The 21,431-nt window shown below is 38.0% G+C and overlaps 1 protein-coding gene across 1 annotated transcript in view; it reads left to right on the top strand.

The window, feature by feature from the left end:
- LOC126456106 (proteoglycan Cow) overlaps positions 1 to 18,494 on the top strand; it is a 320,501-nt gene extending 302,007 nt beyond the window's left edge. The window contains exons 5-10 of the mRNA XM_050091862.1: positions 6,075 to 6,223; positions 11,121 to 11,332; positions 13,417 to 13,642; positions 15,190 to 15,447; positions 16,469 to 16,606; positions 16,691 to 18,494. Of these exons, the coding sequence (XP_049947819.1) occupies positions 6,075 to 6,223; positions 11,121 to 11,332; positions 13,417 to 13,642; positions 15,190 to 15,447; positions 16,469 to 16,606; positions 16,691 to 16,809 (1,102 nt within the window). The 3' untranslated portion in view covers positions 16,810 to 18,494. The remainder of the gene's footprint in view (positions 1 to 6,074; positions 6,224 to 11,120; positions 11,333 to 13,416; positions 13,643 to 15,189; positions 15,448 to 16,468; positions 16,607 to 16,690) is intronic.
- The last annotated feature ends 2,937 nt before the right edge of the window (positions 18,495 to 21,431 follow it).

Genomic DNA, 21,431 nt, shown 5'->3' with positions numbered 1-21,431 from the left:
GGTAGGCGGTATGCCCTCCCCGAATACATCGTAAACAAGAAACATCATCATAGAAGCGGAAATAATAACCATAAAAAAAGACAAGCAAGTATGCCTTCCACCAAATCCACTCATTTGAACTAACACACTACTGTGCTTTACAAAGCTCCAATTTCTGGTACGCTCGGCGTGAAGTAGCACAATGAACGAAGGACAAGGACATTCAGTTCTGGTCTTGCACGCAAACAGGACAGCGATAAAGTTTCCGAAATTCGGGTTTTGTCTTCCGCATCGCGTGATGCAATTAAACGTGCCGACTATCACCTTTTAGTTAATGTTTTCTCCTCCTCCTCCGCTTATTGTTTTTTACTCGTACAACAGTTAATGAATAACCTCTGAAAACAGTCAACTCTCACTGAAACAAATGTCGTTAATTGGTTCTATTCATCATGCCTTCTGTCACTCAAGTAGCGAAGCGAGCCAGGTGTTGTATACAACCCAAATACAGTTGTATAACGCACTGCGAAACTCCCTCTCTGCTGTCGCCTCGCTCTTGTTTAAGAAACAAAAGAGTATCCCCGGAGGTCTGGCTGTGGATGAGGAGGCGGTTGCAGTCCCACCGCTCCAGAGATGCGATAACGTAATTAAAGCTCGTCTGCGAAAATGAGCTCCTTTGTTCGTTTCTAGAGCAAAATCGTTTCAGAAAGACCGCAGTAAATTACAAACGCAGTGTTTATACACTCCCTCACTGTTGATATCTCGGCACGTCTGTCAGTTTTTAAGCTGCTCAGCACGCTGGAAATCCCCTGTATTCATTCCGGAAATATTTCTTTAAATGTACTTCTTACCTTCACCAGGTAGATCTCATTAAGATTGCAGAATATAAGAACTAGAACCCGCAATTCCTCCAGTAGGTGCATGTCTGCTAATAATCTCGTACATTTAGTGCTACCGCCGGCCGAAGTGGCCGTGCGGTTAAAGGCGCTGCAGTCTGGAACCGCAAGACCGCTACGGTCGCAGGTTCGAATCCTGCCTCGGGCATGGATGTTTGTGATGTCCTTAGGTTAGTTAGGTTTAACTAGTTCTAAGTTCTAGGGGACTAATGACCTCTGCAGTTGAGTCCCATAGTGCTCAGAGCCACTTTTATTTTAGTGCTACCAACCGTTTACTGGTTTTAACGTCCTACGTTTTCGTTGTTTTACAAAAATATTTTGCCACAATATTTACTGTGTTTACTGCTGAATATGTAGTGATGAGTAAAGGAAGTGTAATTTGTTTCAAATCTCCGTGATTTGAACTGTTTTAATGACCATTCGTTATTAGAGCTTCACCACAGATGGAAATAATTAAGTCCACTATAATTTTTCCGTCTGATAAAATAGTATTCACAGATTTCATACTTCTCAGTGGTATCAGCTGGAATTATGTTCAATCAAAAATAAAAGTATATTTAGGTATAGTTCAACTGTAAAATTTCCCCAGCTCTCCCTCGCAATTTAACTCGTCATAGAACACCAGCTCAATGCAGGATGAAAATCAGATTTGATGTGTAATCTTGGGGTACCGGAAAATGTAAAATGCTGCATTGTGAAACCGGATAATAATAATAATAATAATAATAAACACCAGCTTAAATTACTAATAAATACTGTTCTCACCTCAAAAAACTCAGATGCAGCTCCTCTGAAGCTATTCCGCTCAAAAGAATGCTGCATGTACATCATACAGGCCTCCTTATTGAACTCAGCAACAATGCCATCTGCTCCTATCGTAACCCTTCCTCTACATTATCAGTCGCCATTTCCACATCTTCTTGCTTCAAAACATCAATAGATCTTTCAGTTCGTCCAAGCACATTGCCATACCTCCCGTTTATTTCTCTGTTGTATCTTCCCGCAGTTCGGTTGGTGGATGGTCCTATTCCAGTAACCAAGGTGTGCCCTCACAGATACATTACGCCACCCCAAAACAGTTTAGCGAAAGTATCAGTTGATGTTCTATAACTTCCAAGGCTGCAAAATCAAACCGCCAACAGTGACACACCTATAATGGAAAGCAGTGCCTCCATTAGCGTTTCCTTCGTTGCATTTCCAAAAAGAAACACTGTAATTATGGCCATGTTACCTCTCCGTGCATTGTCAACTTGTGCAAAGTTGAGCTCAGTTTAGTTTGTTAAAACAATTAGACACAGATAATTAACCAAAAGAATCCTTAATACAGTGCACATTTTTTATAATTTTCTGCATTAATTAAATTACTGTGCAACAAGCTGCATTAAAATGGAGTGGGGCCTAATGGGAGTGCAGTGTCATGCTGTATCTGGATGTGATATGCTGATCGGCATGATTTTCACTATAGGAGTTAATTCTAGACAGACAATTAGTGCATAGCCAACAACTTCTGCCTTATACATATGTTCACAAATTATGGAACATGACATGCATCTCTATAAATTTCACATAAGTTCCCAAGCCTAGGGTTGTGATCACTTGAACGAACGTTAGTGAGAGGTTTGAAATGTGCGTCAGATTGTCATTCCTATATGCAGTTCTTCTTTTTTCCGAAAATGCTCTACAGACTGTGTTATAAAACATGCATCATTGATTGGCATAAAATTTAACTTTGATATGACATCTTGGTGCTTGGTTTCAACCGATCATTGTGGAGAGCATCTCAGTTGAACAGCATAAAACAGTATTCTCGGTTTTCCGCAGCTACAGGCGTAATGATAACTCAAAATACACATTTTTGGCTATCCAAAGCAATTTTCATACAAAACTGCTCTTTTTAGACCACACAAGAATGACATAGTTGTCATCTTCCCTATTAGATAATATCTTCACAAGTGTCGAAAATGTTGCCACTTACGCTCTAAATGTAAACTTTGGTCTACCAGAACACAACACCGTAGTAACAGTATAAACTCCTCTGTACCCAAGGCAGTAAAAAATAAGTAGGAATGTAAGAGAGACCTCTACAAAGAAAAGAGGAGTATTTTTATTCAAATGTTAGCAAACAGAAACTTGGGAAAATGTATTTTTAAAACAAAGAATCATTCAATGCAATTTTGTAGCACTTTCATGTCCCTATTTTGAGATGTTCTTCCAAAAAATTGATGGGAATCAGTATCATCCCAAGGAACAACAGCCAGTGCTATCAGAGTACCTATTCACATAACAAAACATCTTAACTCAGAAAAGCCAATGAGGAGCTACACTTAACAGAACACGTTAAGACATATAAGAAAATTTATAGGAAAATTATAAAAAAGCCAACAAAATGCACAGTGACAAAGCAGTTATAGGGAGAACAAACAAATCAAAACGAATATGGAATGTAGTAAAAAAGAAAGAAACAAAAATGTTTAAAAGCAAGATGTCACTATTCCAAAGTCATCACAGCATGTTACTCTGAAATCTAAGTCTGACAAGTTACATAAATGACCACTTCACAAATACTCCAGTCAAACTGAGTAAAAATTGCTTTAGGCATAGTAAAACCTCAGTTCCAAGAGAACAAAGTGTTGATTCCATGTTACTAAGCCCCACAAATAAATTGGAAACTCTTACAAGAATAAAAACAATGAAGAATAAAATGTCTTCAGGGATCAATGAGATACCTGGTTCAATCTTAATTAAATGTGCTATTGTCATATCAGAACCACTCTCACATATGATGAACACATCATTATCAGAAGGAACGTTTCCATAAAAAATAAAACCACTATACATAAAGGGTAATATATATGAAGTGGGAAATTAGAGACTAGTAGCTTTTTTACCTGTATTTTCATAAGTAATGGAGACAGTCATGAAACTTCATTACCTTGAAAAGTTCAGTCTCTTGTCTGTGCAGTGGAACCTCGCTTAATGAGCACCTCCCATACGCGCAGTTCGCATAACGAGTGACGGCAGTTTAATGTGACGTCACCAACAGTTTGCGCGCGGCGGGGGAAACGTTCCGCATATCAACAATGTCTTCAGTACGTGATGCAGCCTGGCTTTTTCTCCTACCATCTTAGTGCAGCTTGTGATCATATATTTTTCTAAACTTGTGTTCACACGCTGTTTTTTTTTGTACAGATTTTAATAACCTTCGTAGAAATGTCCCCGAAATACAGCCACACAAAGACGACCATAAGAGAAAGAAAATGACCTTGGAATGGAAAGTAAAGTCGTTGAAAACCTCGAACGCACATACAATCGTTCTACGTCATCTGTTTGCACTACCCTCAAGAACAAGAACAAGATTAAGGAGATAGATGCTTCAAAGTAGTCAACGAGATTGCATATTTTACCAAGAGCATGGAACTAGAAAGGGGTAACAATGATATTGATGAGCTTGAGGATGATCACAGCCAAGAAATGGCCACCGAAGAGATGGAGTTGCAGTGTGTTTCACAACAGGAACTTGTGGGAGTTCTTCTTCAGAGGAGGAGGAGGTGTTAACAGCAAAGCAGCAATCTTTTGGCGCTATAAGAGAAATGCTGAAAGCAGGGGAATCGGTTGCATCGTACATTGAAAATCATTACCCCAGTAAAGCAATAGCAACGCGCTTTACAAATTTATTTGACGATAATGCTGTGTTGAATTTTCTCCAAGTGTTGAATCTGAAGCGTCGGCAGAAACAAATGAATATAGATAGCTTCATAGTAAAATTTTTAGTTACGTATAGTGAATAATAAAGTACATAAAACTGTCGGTATAATTTTATTTGAATAAATGGCATGAAAAGATAAAACTTTTAGTACTTTTTCTGCGTGAAACGTATCAACGCATTTTACATAATTTATATGGGATAAATGCTTCGCTTAATGAATGTCCCGCACAACGAGTAAGATTACGGAACGAATTATGCTTGGTGAACGAGGATCGACTGTAAATCCACATGGTTTTTGCAGAGGCAAGAGTACAGAATCAGCTATTACGCAATTCATTGAAAAGATTGTAATGGGACTAGTCAGAAACAACACTTCAATAGGAATAAACTTAGATTTTTTGAAGGCATTCAGTACTGTCCAAGATGAACTTGCTAGAGAAATGAAACTAAACGACGATATGCTATTGTGTGTCCGCCTTGACTCAAAACACATGTTGTTATTTATTTATTCCCAAACTAGTTTCAGCGACAAATATTGCCATCATCAGTGGGTTCTTTTTTTACTAAAACATGCAGAAACAGCGTACCTCTAAAACATTATTAAATGTGCACTGTTTGGTTCCACATATTGCTTTCTGAATAATTTCATAATACCTTTTTTACTGTACGTCACAGCATGGTTTTACGATTGTTGCCGCTGTTTCCGGCATATTGTCTGCGATTCGTTTTTCTCGGCGTGCGCCGTGTCTTCTACTACTGTATGGCTGTTAGTAAACAAAGAAGAAAACGTGAACTTACGTATGTCACCGTTATACAACTGGGATTGCGGTCAAGATATTGCGGTAGTGGCTTGGATACAGTTTCGGTGCTTACAAGGCTTTTACGTAGATTGTCATGTTTGTTGTGTTTTTCTGTGTCTAAAAGTAGCTGCACGCCGTCCAGCGAACGTGAATACATGACAAACTACGTGACAACTTAGTACACAACAAAACTGTATTCACAACAATTCGGTCTGAATCAGTCTTTCCTTCTCATCCCGTCCGGTATGTCTCCTCTGGCCCAGGGCTTTGGGTGACTTCTCTGAACTGTACCACTTTCCAGTGCTTTTCCTTCACCCCACATCCTTCCCCTTCAGTTCTTCTGCCAGAAGAAGGAGCCACAGGCTCAAAAGTTTGTAAAAATTAAACCTTTTTGTGTGCGTGTGTTCTCCTGCCGCCACTTGGTGATAGATTGAAAAAATCTATCCATTTAGATTATATTGTCAATAATTGATTATTTTCGTCGTTATATATTCATTTACTGCATTTCGGTAATATTTGTAATCAAGTGCTTGCTGTTAAAACTACTACTACTACCACCACCACCACCACCACCACCACCACCAATTCTGCCACATTTACTAAAGTGGCATTTCATTATTCTGTCCTGCACGCAATGTTTGAAAGGAACTGAAATAAAACTGTAAGAAATTGTGACACAATTCCATTTGTCCACAGGCGATGCAACCCATGCCCTGTTGTGAAGCCGACATTCCTGTGTGGCACAGACAACCGCACCTACAGCTCCTTGTGCCGTTTGGATTATCATAACTGCATCCACCACACATCAATCAGGGTCAGCTGCAAGGGGTTCTGCCCGTGCAAAGGTAAGGTGTCAAACAATATTTTCAGTAAATGCAATTACTCTGGTGATAACTGATCTTGCAACACAAGATGAACTGATTTTCACCTACAGTTCACTAGTTATGTGAAATCATGTTTGTTCTTACTGCTTAATATAAGCAGCTAAGTTAAATCTACCTGGTTGGTAAGAACTCTAGATCTTGTGTGTTTTTTTCCCTCTGATGGATGGAGCTGAAGTACCAAACTGGTCATCTAGATTGCTTTCCTGAAGAGATTATGGTAAATGGCAGGATACAAAATTGTTAAGGCTTCTGTGGCCACTTGTTGACAAACTGCCTGTTGGCTTCTGTCTCAGGTTCTTTGACTGGCATTCGTCTGACGATTTTCTTGGTGATTCGCTAACAGGAGTGGCTGGCACTGTTACAGTTTTACCCTCCATTGCTGGTGGTGGATGGAGCTGTCACAGTTCACCATCAGCAATGGAGGGTAAAACTTTGACAATGCCAGCCATTCGTGCTGGTGAAACGTCTGGAAAATCATAAGACGAACATCACCAAAGAACCTGACACAGAAGCCAACAGGCAGTTTGTCGAATAGCAGGATGGTTCCTTGAGTGGAGAAATGGCCAATTTCCTTCCCTATCCTTTCCAGTCTTTAGTGCTTTGTTTATCTCTAATAATCTCCACTCTTCCTACCCTTTATTCTCCCCCCCCCCCCCCCCCCACAAGAATCACTATCCTTGAACCTCTGACCTCAGAAGCTCTTCGTTTTCCACCTTTCTTTTAACTCATACCAAACATTAAATCACATAAATAACTCAGTTTTCTCAGCCTTTTGTTTCTTAAGGTTTCCTCCAGCTGCTCTGTTTCTAAGACTGACAAGAGAATTGTAAAATGTGACAGGGAATAACTACGCAAAAGTCTGTTTCGGGTAATCATATAAAAAAGGTGAATGGTTCAGAGGATATCATTAAATGCTAACATACATTGGAATTAAGAGCAAAGCAATGTTTTCAGTGAATTGTGATCATGGATTCATTTACTTTCACTCAGAAGCACCAACAACAGTCCTCTCATTATATCTGTATTATAATGCAGACAATTTCATTGATAAAATGCTTCAATATCCTTCACCATATATCTTCACACCATAAGTAGTCGACAAATGTGGCAATGTGAGGAGGTTCTTTTCATTATATATTGTTCAAGTAACCCATTGTTGCTATTGCTGAGTCAGTTGTGTAACACAAAGATATGGAAGAGGAGCTATTAAGTATATTGTAGAACTTTTCGCCGGCTCTACTATTTACTTTGTTTTAATATTACTCGCGTAACAACTAATATATGAGATAAAATATGTTGCTACGAAAAGAGCCCCGAAATACCTTTTAGTGATGCTGTGCTGTGACTTTCTTTGGATCATTCATTTTCAACAAAACAGCCGGCCAGGGTGGCCGAGCGGTTCTAGGCGCTACAGTCTGGAACCGCGCGACCGCTACGGTCGCAGGTTCGAATCCTGCCTCGGGCATGGATGTGTGTGATGTCTTTAGGTTAGTTAGGTTTAAGTAGTTCTAAGTTCTAGGGGACTGATGACCTCAGAATTTAAGTCCCATAGTGCTCAGAGCCATTTTTTTCAACAAAACAAAATACAGGGTGATTCAAAAAGAATACCACAACTTTAAAAATGTGTATTTAATGAAAGAAACATAATATAACCTTCTGTTATACATCATTACAAAGAGTATTTAAAAAGGTTTTTTTTCACTCAAAACAAGTTCAGAGATGTTCAATATGGCCCACTCCAGACACTCGAGCAATATCAACCCGATACTCCAACTCGTTCCACACTCTCTGGAGATGTTAGAGAATTGGCTGTTCCCTCAGCTCGAACAAGAAGCACAACAATTCATATTTCAGTAGGATGGAGCGCCACCACATTGGCACTTATCTGTCCGTAACTACCTGAACGTCAACTACCCGAGGCGATGGATCGGCCGCCAGGCAGCCCGTGACAGAGCACTTCATCACTGGCCTCCAAGAAGCCCTGATCTTACCCCCTGCGATTTTTTCTTATGGGGGTATGTTAAGGATATGGTGTTTCGGCCACCTCTCCCAGCCACCATTGATGATTTGAAACGAGAAATAACAGCAGCTACCCATACTGTTACGCCTGATATGCTACAGAGAGTGTGGAACGAGTTGGAGTATCGGGTTGATATTGCTCGAGTGTCTGGAGGGGGCCATATTGAACATCTCTGAACTTGTTTTTGAGTGAAAAAAAACCTTTTTAAATACTCTTTGTAATGATGTATAACAGAAGGTTATATTATGTTTCTTTCATTAAATACACATTTTTAAAGTTGTGGTATTCTTTTTGAATCACCCTGTATATTATGTTCTTATTATTCTGGATCTGGCTTTCTATTAAAGGAACATTTTTTCGTTACTGTAACTCGCCATAAAATTCAACATATCTTCCTTACTTTACAGTTATTGAAAAGGTTAATGAAAATTATTTCGTTATCAACACTGATGTTACAGTACGCAATGTTTGTTCAACATCAAAATTTTGCAGTGGATTTTTGTTAACAGTAAAATACCAATAAGTACCACGACTAACACGAGAACATGAGACTATTATCATAGAAAAAGATGTTTTTACTATAAGGTTGGCCAGACCAGAACTACGCACAGCAAGATTTCTTTTATGTTATGAAGGTAAATTATCTTTTTGCGCTGTTAATAATATATTATCAGCAGCCCGCGTCAACCTGTAAAACACACCATAAAATCTGCTGCTCTGCTCTGCAATTCCGAAAGCTGAAAGAAATAATTTTAGTTCTCTATTACCTGCCCGCTTCTTTGCGGTATGATTGATTTCATTTAATGCAGTTTCAATGCGCCGCGGCAGCGGCTCGTTCGTTCGTAGCGCAGCTCTGCACCACGAATAATATTTAAATAACTGAAAATGTCTTAAAGGGATGGGATAAAATGCCAGACAAGCTTATTACAAATCATAATGCGAGTTTTCACTAAGTAACTCTATTCAAAAAATTTAACAGATTAAGTTATTACACACCTTTCCAAATCAATGTCTAATGGCGTCCCTCTCTCAATCTTGACAAAAGAATGCTACGCAAGCGTACAATATAACGTCACAGGCTCTTCCCACTCACGTGACTCCAAGAAGACGACAGAGAAGTTAATGTTTGGTCCCTACTATTTATAGTAGTCACATATTCTCGCATTGATGTTTAACAAGTATCGTCTGTGGCGGTTTCAGTACTCGCCGACACAGATATTATCTTTAAAAAAATCAGTACATAATTCTATACAAGAACAAAACATGACACATAATGCTTTCTCTTTATTACACAATCGTTGTCCACGCAATTACAATCACCCAGTTCAATTATTCTTTTCTCCTTTTCTTTTTTTACCACATATAATATGTCTTTTGCTAAGAGATGTTACAAACTTCTCTATTAATAACTGTAGTATCAGTGCCATAAGAACATTGTATTGATCAAAATTATGACTTCATGTAAGTACCATGAATAGGATATGTTATATTATTTACATATCAGGTTTGAAGGTAGAAGAAAGTCTGGAAGCACTGGACAGAACTGAATTTCTGTTCATAAATAACACACTACAGTGGCTCATACAGAATGTCTTAATAATAATCTAAAAAAGGATAACGTTCTTGTTATTCATGAACACAGGAAAGAAAGATCTCATAGATAAAACAAAATTGGAAGAAGCTACCTCCATAAAATTTTTGGGAATTGAAGTTGTTTATAAGCTCCAATAGGGACAGCGTACAAAAAACAGCTTGCACATTAGACTGACAAAAAATTGCTGTTTACAGTGTGCCATGCACTATTTCAACAATACTTAGAGTAGGGAATTACTGTTCGGGTAAACTTCAGCAGCAGTAATACAAGAAGAATTTTTGTATTGCAAGAATGGTATTAGGGGCCGTGTGAATAAAACCCAGACTAGTGGGCTACTACCTTCCATAATCTAAACAAACTGACTTTTCCAGCCCCGTATATATATATAACAATAATATTAATCAAAGCCACACGTAACTAGAAAAGTGCAAATGTTCATTCGTGTGACACAAAAAAATAAAGGCCAGTTGTGAAGTACACCACACAGACTGAGAACTGCTGGAAAAAGTCCTTGACACTCAGGTCTACAATTGGTAACACATCTTCCTAAGAGTCTACTGAACAGTATGAGTGAAAGGACATTGCAGAAACTTCTAAAAGATTACTTAATGGGAAAAGAATTTTTTAGTGTAGAGGAATATATGTTCAAAGAATGGGGAATGCTGTTATTAGTCATATGTATGTACTGTAATCAGTGAAAAATATTGTAATATATGGTATGTAAATAGCTTGTAGTGCATTGTCTTATATGGTAATATGTGTGTAAATATTTTAAGATATTAGATTAAGCTGACCTGTCTGCCTCCGTAGCTGTGCAGTCAGCACAGTAGATTGCTAACCAACGGGCCCTGGGTTTGATTCCCAGTTGGGTTAGAGATTTTCTCTGCTCAGGGAGATCGGGTGTTGTGTTGTCTTTACATTTGCGCAACAGCAATTGACATTACAGTATTAAGATGGATGTATGGCCATATCCCAGAAGCTAATAAATTTTTTAAAATGTTGATCTGTCCTATATTACAAATACACACTCTGTACATAATGTAATCAAATGGGACCAATAAAAAAATCATTCACCAATCATTCATTTAACCATGAGAAAAAGTAACAGAAAATAGTGCAGATCAGTTTAATTCTTAGGTAAAAAGAATTCTTTGAATATGCGTATTTGCAAAGAAGGCAAAGAGTAGAAAGTCCATTGTTTCTACCAAAGCAAAAAGTTTTTATACTGTCACAATACTTTACAGAAAGTGACATTCACATCCGTAAGAAGCAGCGGCAAACTGAGCGCCTCAACAACTTGATGAACAAGTTCAAGATGACAGCAGAGAAAGAAAAGAAGCAAGTCCAACAGCAGCAGCAGCAACGGCTGCCACAGGACAAGTACACATTCACACCAGAAGACTTCAAATATGAGAATAAACACTACAAGTACATAAAGTACACAAAGTATAATAAGGTAAATATGAACAATTGTCACATAAGTAGTTGATTCTTACCCAGAAGACTCATGAAAAAATACCAGTGCATAACTATTCATTGATAGTGTAGGTACAAAATATCTTGGACCAGAACTGAAAAAGTTTTGCTTGTGTTTCAGAAATTGTGTTGTCAGTTTGTTACCTAAAATTGTAAGAGTACCAATGTTAGTTACCTATTGATTTCTTCTGTTAGGATATGTAATTCAGTTACTTTCTCATGACTCCACACATCTATGTTCTATTTACAGTTAGTGTAACAATGTGTTGTTGTTAACTTGTGTGACCCTTCCTCTTCTTGCTTTTAAAAGCATTTGGTAGTCCTTTACCATGAGGACTGTTCTTAAATATGGTAAAGTATAACATGAAACCTCATGAAATACCTTGGAATTCAGGTAGATTATCTACCAAACTCTTAGGCAGCCTGTAGATTTCTGCTTATTTGTTAGTAAATTGGTGTAATATGTGCTAAATTTGTAGAAGTCACCAGTTACCAGAATATTAGTTGTTTGTAGACTGCTCGTGAATATCAAAGATCCTCCTCTGACACAAATACAACAATATCTTTCCAGTTCAGGAAATTAAGTGTGAAAGTAAATAGGCAGAAAAATACAAACTAATATCTGTGAGAAACATATGATTTAAGACCAGGTAGCAAACAGATGACATGTTAAATAATGTGGACAGATCTCAGATCAACAGTCATAGATGCTTTCATTAGTCAAGGACAAGAATTTCAAGCAGTAATTATATTGTTCCTATGTAGTGGATCAAAGCTCACATGAAATGGGTTTGCACCTCTTCTTGGGCCGCATCAGTAATTTCGGAATTGATACACTCACTTTGCAGTGGATGAATCTCTTGATGGTGTTTCAAGCTATTAACGACGATTATTTGCAGGTGAAATGTGTTGTACATAATTGCAGTGCACAATAATAGCATCCATGTCGACTTCGCCTCCTTATCTGGCATTCAGAGTGGGGGTTTGGAGTTTAATACTAAAAGGTCTTTACCAAGCTGCTGGCATAAATAAGGCAAGAATTTGAAAGCAAATTAGAACTTATCTTGCTAATTGCCACTCTTAGAAATTATTTGGTTTTCTAGTCAGCGACTGAATATTACTGTCTGCAGAAAGACAACTGACATTGTTTATTGAGCACAAGCAGCGCTGCTCATTGGGAACAGCCTGTTTTTCTTCCAATATGTAGAGAAATTGTTTTGGGGTAGCCATCAGTGTAACCCTGCAAAAATTCACTCTTGTAGTAATAGTAAGCAGCAGTGGTGGTTAGTAAGATAAGCATTAATTTTCTTTAGAATTCGTGCATTATTTATGTCAGCCATAACTGGGGAAGCAGCATATTTTAAAGACTTAACATCCAAAGTGCTTAAAACTTTGTTATCCACCAAAATGGAATTGTTAAAGTTTGCCACTTGGCAAGAAATATTTCTATAAGCACAATTTTTTTTGTAGATTATGAGGGTCATCATAAGGATGCAAGTATCACCTAAAAAAAATAAAGTTACTTAATTGTCTTTTTGTTTATTTGCAAGTACACATCTGCAGTCCTAGCAGACAATGAAATCCCGCGCAACAGTACTGCAGCATGCCACTAGAGGATGTTAAAGCCGACTGATAAAGTGAAATACTGTGCAATAATTTGTTTTTGAAAGCAGTGTGTTACTGCTATGTAGGGTCAATCTAAGACTTCTCCAGCCCTTGGGATTGCGATATGTTACAGTACTGTGAGTGTGAGAATTGTAATGCTGTACCACAACTGCAGATGTGAACCTTCAGACAAGCAAACAAAAAGTTAATTAGTTTTTTTATGTGATAATTATAACACACACACACATATATCTATATATATTTAATACAACATCTGTTGGCTTTGCTTTTAAACTGCAAAAGAGGCATAATGATCAGATTTTCCTATTGCAATGTAAAGAGTAAGATAGCACACTCAATTTGTGATACAGATAATTTTTCAATAAAAAATTATTCTTAGAGAGTCCCTATGAGTGGTTTCATTTGACACACCTTAAAAGTATGTTTGTATATTTTCAGGACAGCTACACTGCTACAAATCCCCCATATTCCGAGGATAAGGAGCGCCAGCGTGGCTACAATGAAGTCCTTGACACAAAACCCATGCTGATTCCAAGTCACACTTCATCCTGGAACAAGGAATGTCCACCATCAGCTCTGCAGGCCATGGGAAACAGACTGCTTGACTGGTTCTCAGTTGTTATGACAGAGACTAAGCGCAGGCGTTCTCACAATAGGAGCAAAGGTTACTTTACTTTGCATTAATATGTTACTGTGTGAATTTGTAATTATTAATAAGCTGAGGAACACTTGATACATGAGAAGCACATAACTTGACATATCTCACTTCACTAATAGCAGAAATATATAGAGGTTGCACAAAAATATGGAAACTCCATGAGAAACATGAAGGAAGCTCCATAAGCTGGGAATTACAGGATGAACTGAAATGGCAGAACCACTCATCAGTGATGCAAATGCCAGTAACAGAAAATCATATTGCTGAAGGCATAAAACCTGGGCTGTGGGGAATGAAGACTGCCATTTTGTTGGTTCAATCTTCTTTCAGACTATTTCCAACGTTTGGCTGTGTTTACATCCCAAGGGGTCTGGTGATGCTTTGGGCAGCCACAGCATGGTACTCCGTGGTCCCATGGGTGTTCTTGCAAGGTCACACCACTGAAACGGATTATGTGACCATTTTGGCTATCATGTCTATCCCTTCATACAATATTCGTTTCCCCATTGTGATGCTGTGTTCCAGGACAACAGGTTCCCTGTTCACACAGCTCACCTCATGCAGGACTGGTGCATTCGAGGATGAGGATGAATTGTCACATCTCCCTTGGCCATCACAGTAACCAGATCTCAATATTATTTAGCCTTTGTGGTTGACTTTGGAGAGAAAGATGTATGATCAGTATCCACCTCCAACATTGTTACCTGAACTTGTCATTATTTTACAGGAAGAATGGTATAAGATTCCCTTGAAAACTGTACAGGACTGTATGTACCCAGTCTGAGATGACTGGAATGCTAATGCTAATGGTTTTTCTGTGCCATATTAGACATGATAATGTGTTAGATTTTTGGTGTTTCCACATTTTTCTCAATCTGCTGTATCTCCCACATATACCTTAAGTTCTTAACTCTGGTTTTGAACAGTAATGGTAAAATAAATAACTTACAGTGTGAAGGCACTGATTTTCCTAAAGTGTGTTTCACTGCTAATGACAACAAAAAATGGAAAAAGTTTTATTAAGATCCAGACCGTCACTCTAAGGCGGATAGTCATGTACATTTAACAGAATTGTAAAATGAAGTCAGAGAGAGAAAGAGAGAGAGAGGGGGGGGAGTGGGGGGGGGGAGGGAGGGGTAGAGAGGGAGGGAAATAGAGAGGGAGGAGGGGCGGGGGGGAGAAAGGAAAATCAGGAACAAATTAGGGATTGTTAGTAAAATAGGGACTTCACCAGAGACTTTAGTTGGGGGCTGTTTCTACGCTATGAAGTTCTGAATGATGGTACATGGGCATAGTGTAGGAGCCACCACCAACTTGCTGTTATTTCACAAGAGGTACACTTTAAAAGTCATGCACTGTTGTTTATTTACCTGAAATGAAGCTGCTGCTAGGGAAAGTTAAAGAATGCTTTCTTTGTTCTTTTAGATTTCAGTGTGGGGAACTATTTGTTGTAATTAGTTCTGAAGATATTTTCCTATTTGTTGCTTTTCAAAATGAATCTGTAGCTTTTGTGATAGTAATAATTGCAATAACTCTGCTCTGCATTCTTTCAGCACATTTCCCCAGCTCATGCAAAACAGAAGTTCGATGGATGTTCCAACATCTTGATTTGGATGCCGATGACCAGCTGTCTCTCCAAGAACTTTATGACCTTGAGCATGATCAGAGTGAACGCTGCATCAAACCATTCCTAGATGCTTGTGATTCTGACCGGGACATTTTTGTGTCACCCAGGGAATGGTGTCACTGTTTTGATAAAACTGATCGGCCATGTGCTGCTGTGAAGAGGAGAATAAGCCCCGATTTACTCGGTAAACTTATGACCTCTTATTGGGTATATCTGGACTTGTTAACCTATTAAACTGTGTAGTTGCTGTTTATTGTTGTCCAGTTTGTTTTTATATGTTTTGGAAAATTAACAAATTGTTTAATAATCAATTGATGGGTGCACCCACCCCCATACAAACACACAGGGGTGTGGATGGATTATTTTATGACTGAAGATGACCATAGAAATGTTCAGGTTGAAATATCAACAATATTGTGAAAATAAAAGACTGTTACATATGAGATTTTGGCCAAAGCCTTCTTCAAAAAAGGAATGAACACATTCACACAAACAAGCACACCTCACATGACCACTATCTCCAGTCACTACGACTATACATTCTGTCCGTAGCAGCTGGAGGTAGCAGTTGTGTGTAAGATGGGCTTGTTTTTTGTGTGCGCGCACGCGTGTGTGTGTGTGTGTGTGTGTGTGTGTGTGTGTGTGTGTGTGTGTGTGTCCTTTTATGATGAAGGCAGCTTTGGCTGAACGCTCATGTATAACAGTCTTTTTGTTGTGCCTGTCTGCAAACTCAATGTGTCATCTTTACAGTGAGTAGCAATGTGTCTTTTTCATAATATTGTTGAGGCCATAAAAAGTTGACAGTGGTTTTTCTTGTAGTTAAAATACTGAATATATATATTCAACACAATTTTTGGAAATGCCATTTGGTTTGTCTCTATTGTCGAACTGAGATACAAGCTTGAAGAAATGGTGAGCATGAGATAGCTGGGACTTTCAGGTATGCACGTCATTACGTGTCATCTACCAGTTGTAGGTGAATGACAATAATAGTTCACAAAAATGAATAATCTGTAGCTGAAAGTTCTTCTTTTCAGAGGGATTTTTCTTATAAGTCTTAATCACTAACAATTTTCACAGAGAATCTCCAGAAGGAATTCTGTAAAATTTTAAAATATCAAACTTGCTGAGATATATTATTAATATCAACTATGATTGTATTGTACGTAGCATGGCATTAACACTCATTCTTTCATTCATTTTAGGAGTTTATATACCAGATTGTGATGATGAAGGCTATTATCGCTCTACACAGTGTCACACTTCAGTTGGTATGTGTTGGTGTGTTGATAAACATGGAGTTGAGAAGCCAAACACTCGTACAAGAGGAAAGCCCAGTTGTGGTAAGGCCTCACCCATTTACAACGCACTGGAGTACAAGTTGTATTAGGTGCATCTAACTTAATTTGTCGTTCATTTATGTGCAGAACCCCCAGTGCAGCGAAACAAAAGCAGTCCGACAGAGAGTGAAGATGATAATGATGACGAGGATGATGACACAGAACAAGATGTTGAAGGAAGTGCTGACCAGCCACTTGATTTCTAGACCTGTCCTACTGCACTGATGACAGGCAAACTCAATCATACATGTAGCACAACACAAATGTATAGAAGCAGTTACATACTTCAAGTGTATTTAAAACAATTTTGTGTTATAAAGAAAAACTATATTGTGGTGGTGCCCATCATCATAGATCTGTCTTGAAGAATCATCCTTTTTTTCCAAAATGAGAGACTGTCCCTCACTCCCCCCTTTAACTGGGACTTGTGCAGCACTACTATATAACTTGCTTTAACACACAGTAACAGTACCAATAAGACTATGAGAAACTGTTTGTATTTGCTCATGATGTAATATAAAATGAATATTTGCTTCTGAAAATATCCATTTTATAACAGTAACTTGAAAGTAAATCTTAACCATAGCTCCGATGAGAAATTAACACATTTACACAAAGTACGTAAACAGTAAGCAGGCTTCTGCACAGGGAACTCAGTTGTTTTGTGCCACTGAGTCAGAGTTGTGGGTACTCTGCAAATGTTTTCAGAGAAACCTTTTTTTGGAAGAAGAAACACACATAGGAAATCATTCACATTATGTTAACAAAAATTATAAGAAAGCTCTCTATATATGTGTAAAATTTTCAAGCTTCAAGCATTGTTGCTCTGAGTAATGATTATGTAAATGTATGGTATACAATACTGGCATTTATTCTAACACAATTTGTAACTCATTGTTGTGTGTCTATAGATTTGTCTTTGGTAGTCATATTGTGAAAGTTTGGGTAAAAGAATGGAGAAGTGTTTCTTTCTTTGGCTTTTGATCAGTTCATGCACAATACCTAATACATGAAAACCAGAACATGAGGCAAAGGTCTCCACTTTGTTCAAGGATTACTTTTAAAAAACAAGAACTGTTACTTCATTATATACCTTAGTATCATATTTTCTTACCTGTGCTCAGTTCCAAATATTTGGGGAAAAAAGTATTTTCTGTACATGGTATTAGGAAAAAGATGTGATAATGAAGACATACTTTGATCATTTAGTTGGAGTTCTTCATCTAGAAAGGAAGGATATGTTAATCCATTATATAACATTTTTAAAGTGTAATTATGTTCAAACATCTTCACTTCTAGTGCATTTGTCTTAATAGAGTAGACACAATTTTTATTGTTTGTTTATACTTTAGTTACCTAAATTTATAACAAATTCTATTATTTCATAGCTTTGAAACAAGTCTTTTCAAAAAGTTGCTTAGGATGTTTATACTGTGTAGGTGGCAGTTAGAATATGAAGTGTAAGAGAAAACTATTATTATGAAACCTTCAAACAGAAGTGTTTTTATGTCTTAGAATAAATGCTACTTGTTCCATGTAAATAACCCTTGAGAGAGTCTGAACTGCTTTTTGTCAAGCCTGAGAATATTTCTTTCTGGTAGGTTGCCATAATATTATAAGACTAGTGTGAGTAGCAACTAAGTTAGACATCAAATTAGGTTGAGTATACTGAAAGTTTAAATTATACTATGTACTCATTTTTACATTAAAAACATTACTCTTTAATTTTTATCAAACTGATGCATTTACAAAATTATTTATAAGCTGTGAAAGAATTATCTGGCAATAAGTCATCAATATCCAGCATCTATTTGTCCATGCTGAAATAGAGCTGGCATTAATTAACTCATGTATATGTTTTCAAAGATAACAATAAAAAGCCTTTAAAACATTCAGTTATTATTTCTGATAGAAATTGAGTATGTCATTCCAGAATGAAATCATGTTTTTTCCCATATGATGTCCTTCATCTAAACTAATACATGATTAAAAAAGCTCTGGATGGGAACTGTGTAGAAAGTTCCTCACAAATGAGTAATCCTAGCTGACAGAGCAGCTGTTACATATTATATACCAGATGTCACCGGTTCCAGGAGCCTACCTTATGTCTTCAGCACTCACCTTTAAGCTGCAGGTGGCAATAAATGAGCAGCACCTTGTAATGATTCAGAACAATCAACTGCATCTATGAGATTTCTGCTGTTTAGCCAGAAACCATCACATAAAGGAAGTAAAGCAGGATGCAGATTTTCTGAATTAAATTTTAAGAAATTATTTTTCTTTTATTATACAGCAGTCTTCATTTAAATTACAACACCTATCATATATAAAATGAAAGCGGAAAGTCCAGGCTGGAATATCAAAAATTATGAAAAGAACAAATTGCTTCACAGTTCTGGCTTTAGGCATATTTAAAAGTAGGAAAAAATATTACCTAGCTTTTGGAACTGTTAAATCTATTCCTCTTTCATCCATGAGGGGAAAGAAACTAACAGTTCCAATTGCTATGACATAAATGAAGAGATTATGCAGATACTGAAGATTCTGTACAGGGTTATGATCACACTCACTGTAATTAAAAGGTCTAAAGATATGGGGACATAATAAAAGTGTGTTTCTTTGGAAAATCTTTCCAGGAGGTTTGCAGCCCTTCTACAAATCATCAGCAGTTGTCACGGAAAGGCTGTGACATACAAGTTTCTCAACAATAGTGTCCCAGTTATGTTTGTTTGGTAATGTCAGGTGACAATAGAAATCAAGGAAGCAGTGGTAAACTGACATTCTTTCAAGAGAGTGTGCATATTTCTCACTGTGTGTGGCTAGTCATCTAAAATATGGCATGAGAACTTCCCTGAGGGAGGTTTAGTAACTTAGGCTCTAAAACCCCCTAAGGTAATAGTTGTTATTGTTTAAAGAGTGCCCTCAATACATGGACCTCTAACTTACATTTTTATCCAGGGGCACTCCAAGAAACCAAGTGAGGTGTTACAGTGGTTAGTACTCTGGATTCGCAGTCAGAAGGATGCTGGTTCAAACCCGTGTTCGACCATCCAGACATAGGACTTGCATGATATTCCTGAATTTCTTCAGGCAAATACTGGGATGGTTCCTTTGAAAGGACACGGCTGATTTCCTCCCCCATCCTTTACACGAACCGAGCTTGTGCTCCATCTCTAATGACTGCATTAAACTCAATCTTTCTTCCTTCCTTTGCATTCCATTTATTTTTATACATAGATACATATTTTTTCAGCACATATCAAGGAGGGAAACCTGTTTGAACTTCAGACTGGGTTTTCTACGCAATTGTTTGCACTGTACAATAGTTCCAACAGCTTCGGAGAATTTGTGTGTGCTACAAATTACATAACGTTTTATGCATGTAATCGTTTCCTCAGGTGTCTTTATTTTTCTGGGGACATCATTTTGCTTCTCGCCATCTTCCCTTATTTCTTCGTGATCATCTTCTGTGTTGCAGATCTCTATTGTCCGCCCCCAGTAGCTGAGTGGTCAGCGCGACAGAATGTCAATCCTAAGGGCTCCGGTTCGATTCCCGGCTGGGCCGGAGATTTTCTCTTCTCAGGGACTGGGTGTTGTGTTGTCCTAATCATCATCATTTCATCCTCATCCAAAGTCACCGAAGTGGCGTCAAATCAAAAGACTTGCACCCGGCGAACGGTCTACCCGACTGGAGGCCCTAGTCACACGACATTTACAGATCTCTATTAAATCTGTTGCTGAAGTAAAAGTGGGCTGAGTTAAAAGAAAGTCATCTCTTCAAATGTAGTCATCTGCAATTTGTGAAATGTTTGGAATTCTAATTAATTTAGCAATTGCCGCTACACTTTTCTGGCCATCTATGGTCACAGAAGCACTTTGTTCTTGTTCTCCAACCCCATTTTGTTGAAGCACTTGGTAACAGTTTTAGGTTTTATTTCCCTTACTGCCAATCCAGGACAGAAACTGGCTGTACAAGAGCAAATGCACTTTTACATTCTTCAACACCTATAATGGGATTTGAGTGTGTAAATAACTCCCTGGTCCTTGGATCGTGTTAGGCTGGTTGAACATGGAGGAACCAAGACAGTTTCAGGTTTGATAACTTGACTTTCAGGTGGCAGGTTGCAGTGTCTTCGTAAAGAACTTGGTGATTTCCTTTTTTTCATATTGGCGCTGAAGGAACCCAGCCATTCTTCCTTAAGACCACGTACCAGCCATGTGTTTTAATTGCTTCAGTATGTGATTAGAAGGAGCTTACTGACACCTAAAGTTTTGAAGCAACACAGTTTTGTTGACTTTCCAATCGCCAGTGGCTTCTCCTTTTCACCTAGTATTTTTCCACACGGAAGTACAATGAGTCCTTCCTTGATCATTTTGCTGCTGGTGCGCTTTTCACCTTGAATTGCTAGATATTTTGAAGGAAATGCGCGATAAAACAGTCTCATTTCATGAACACTCAACATATCTTTCAGATCATAATTTGCAATTAGGTTGTACACTATTGTCTAACATTTTGTTGCTACACTTTCCTGCACATCCCTAGCATCCCCACACTCTTCACTCCACACGATGTTGCACCTAGCTTTCAAACTGTTCAGCCATTCTGTGGATGCTTTAAACTCAGTATTTCCAAGCTCTTTAGCTACTTTCAGAGTCTCACTCTGCAATATGAGTGCAGACAAACGTAAATTTTTGCCCGCACACTTATGACCCATTCCCACATGATTTCATTAATTTCTTCATTTCCTGTCTTCTTCATCTTTCTTTTCATTTGCCCGTTCCCTTTTGCCCTGTATCTAATCCTGGTTTCTTAAAGTAACATAAATTA

The sequence above is a fragment of the Schistocerca serialis genome, chromosome 1 (assembly GCF_023864345.2).
Source record: "Schistocerca serialis cubense isolate TAMUIC-IGC-003099 chromosome 1, iqSchSeri2.2, whole genome shotgun sequence".
Lineage (NCBI taxonomy): Eukaryota > Metazoa > Arthropoda > Insecta > Orthoptera > Acrididae > Schistocerca > Schistocerca serialis.
This window is presented reverse-complemented; position numbering and strand designations above follow the sequence as displayed.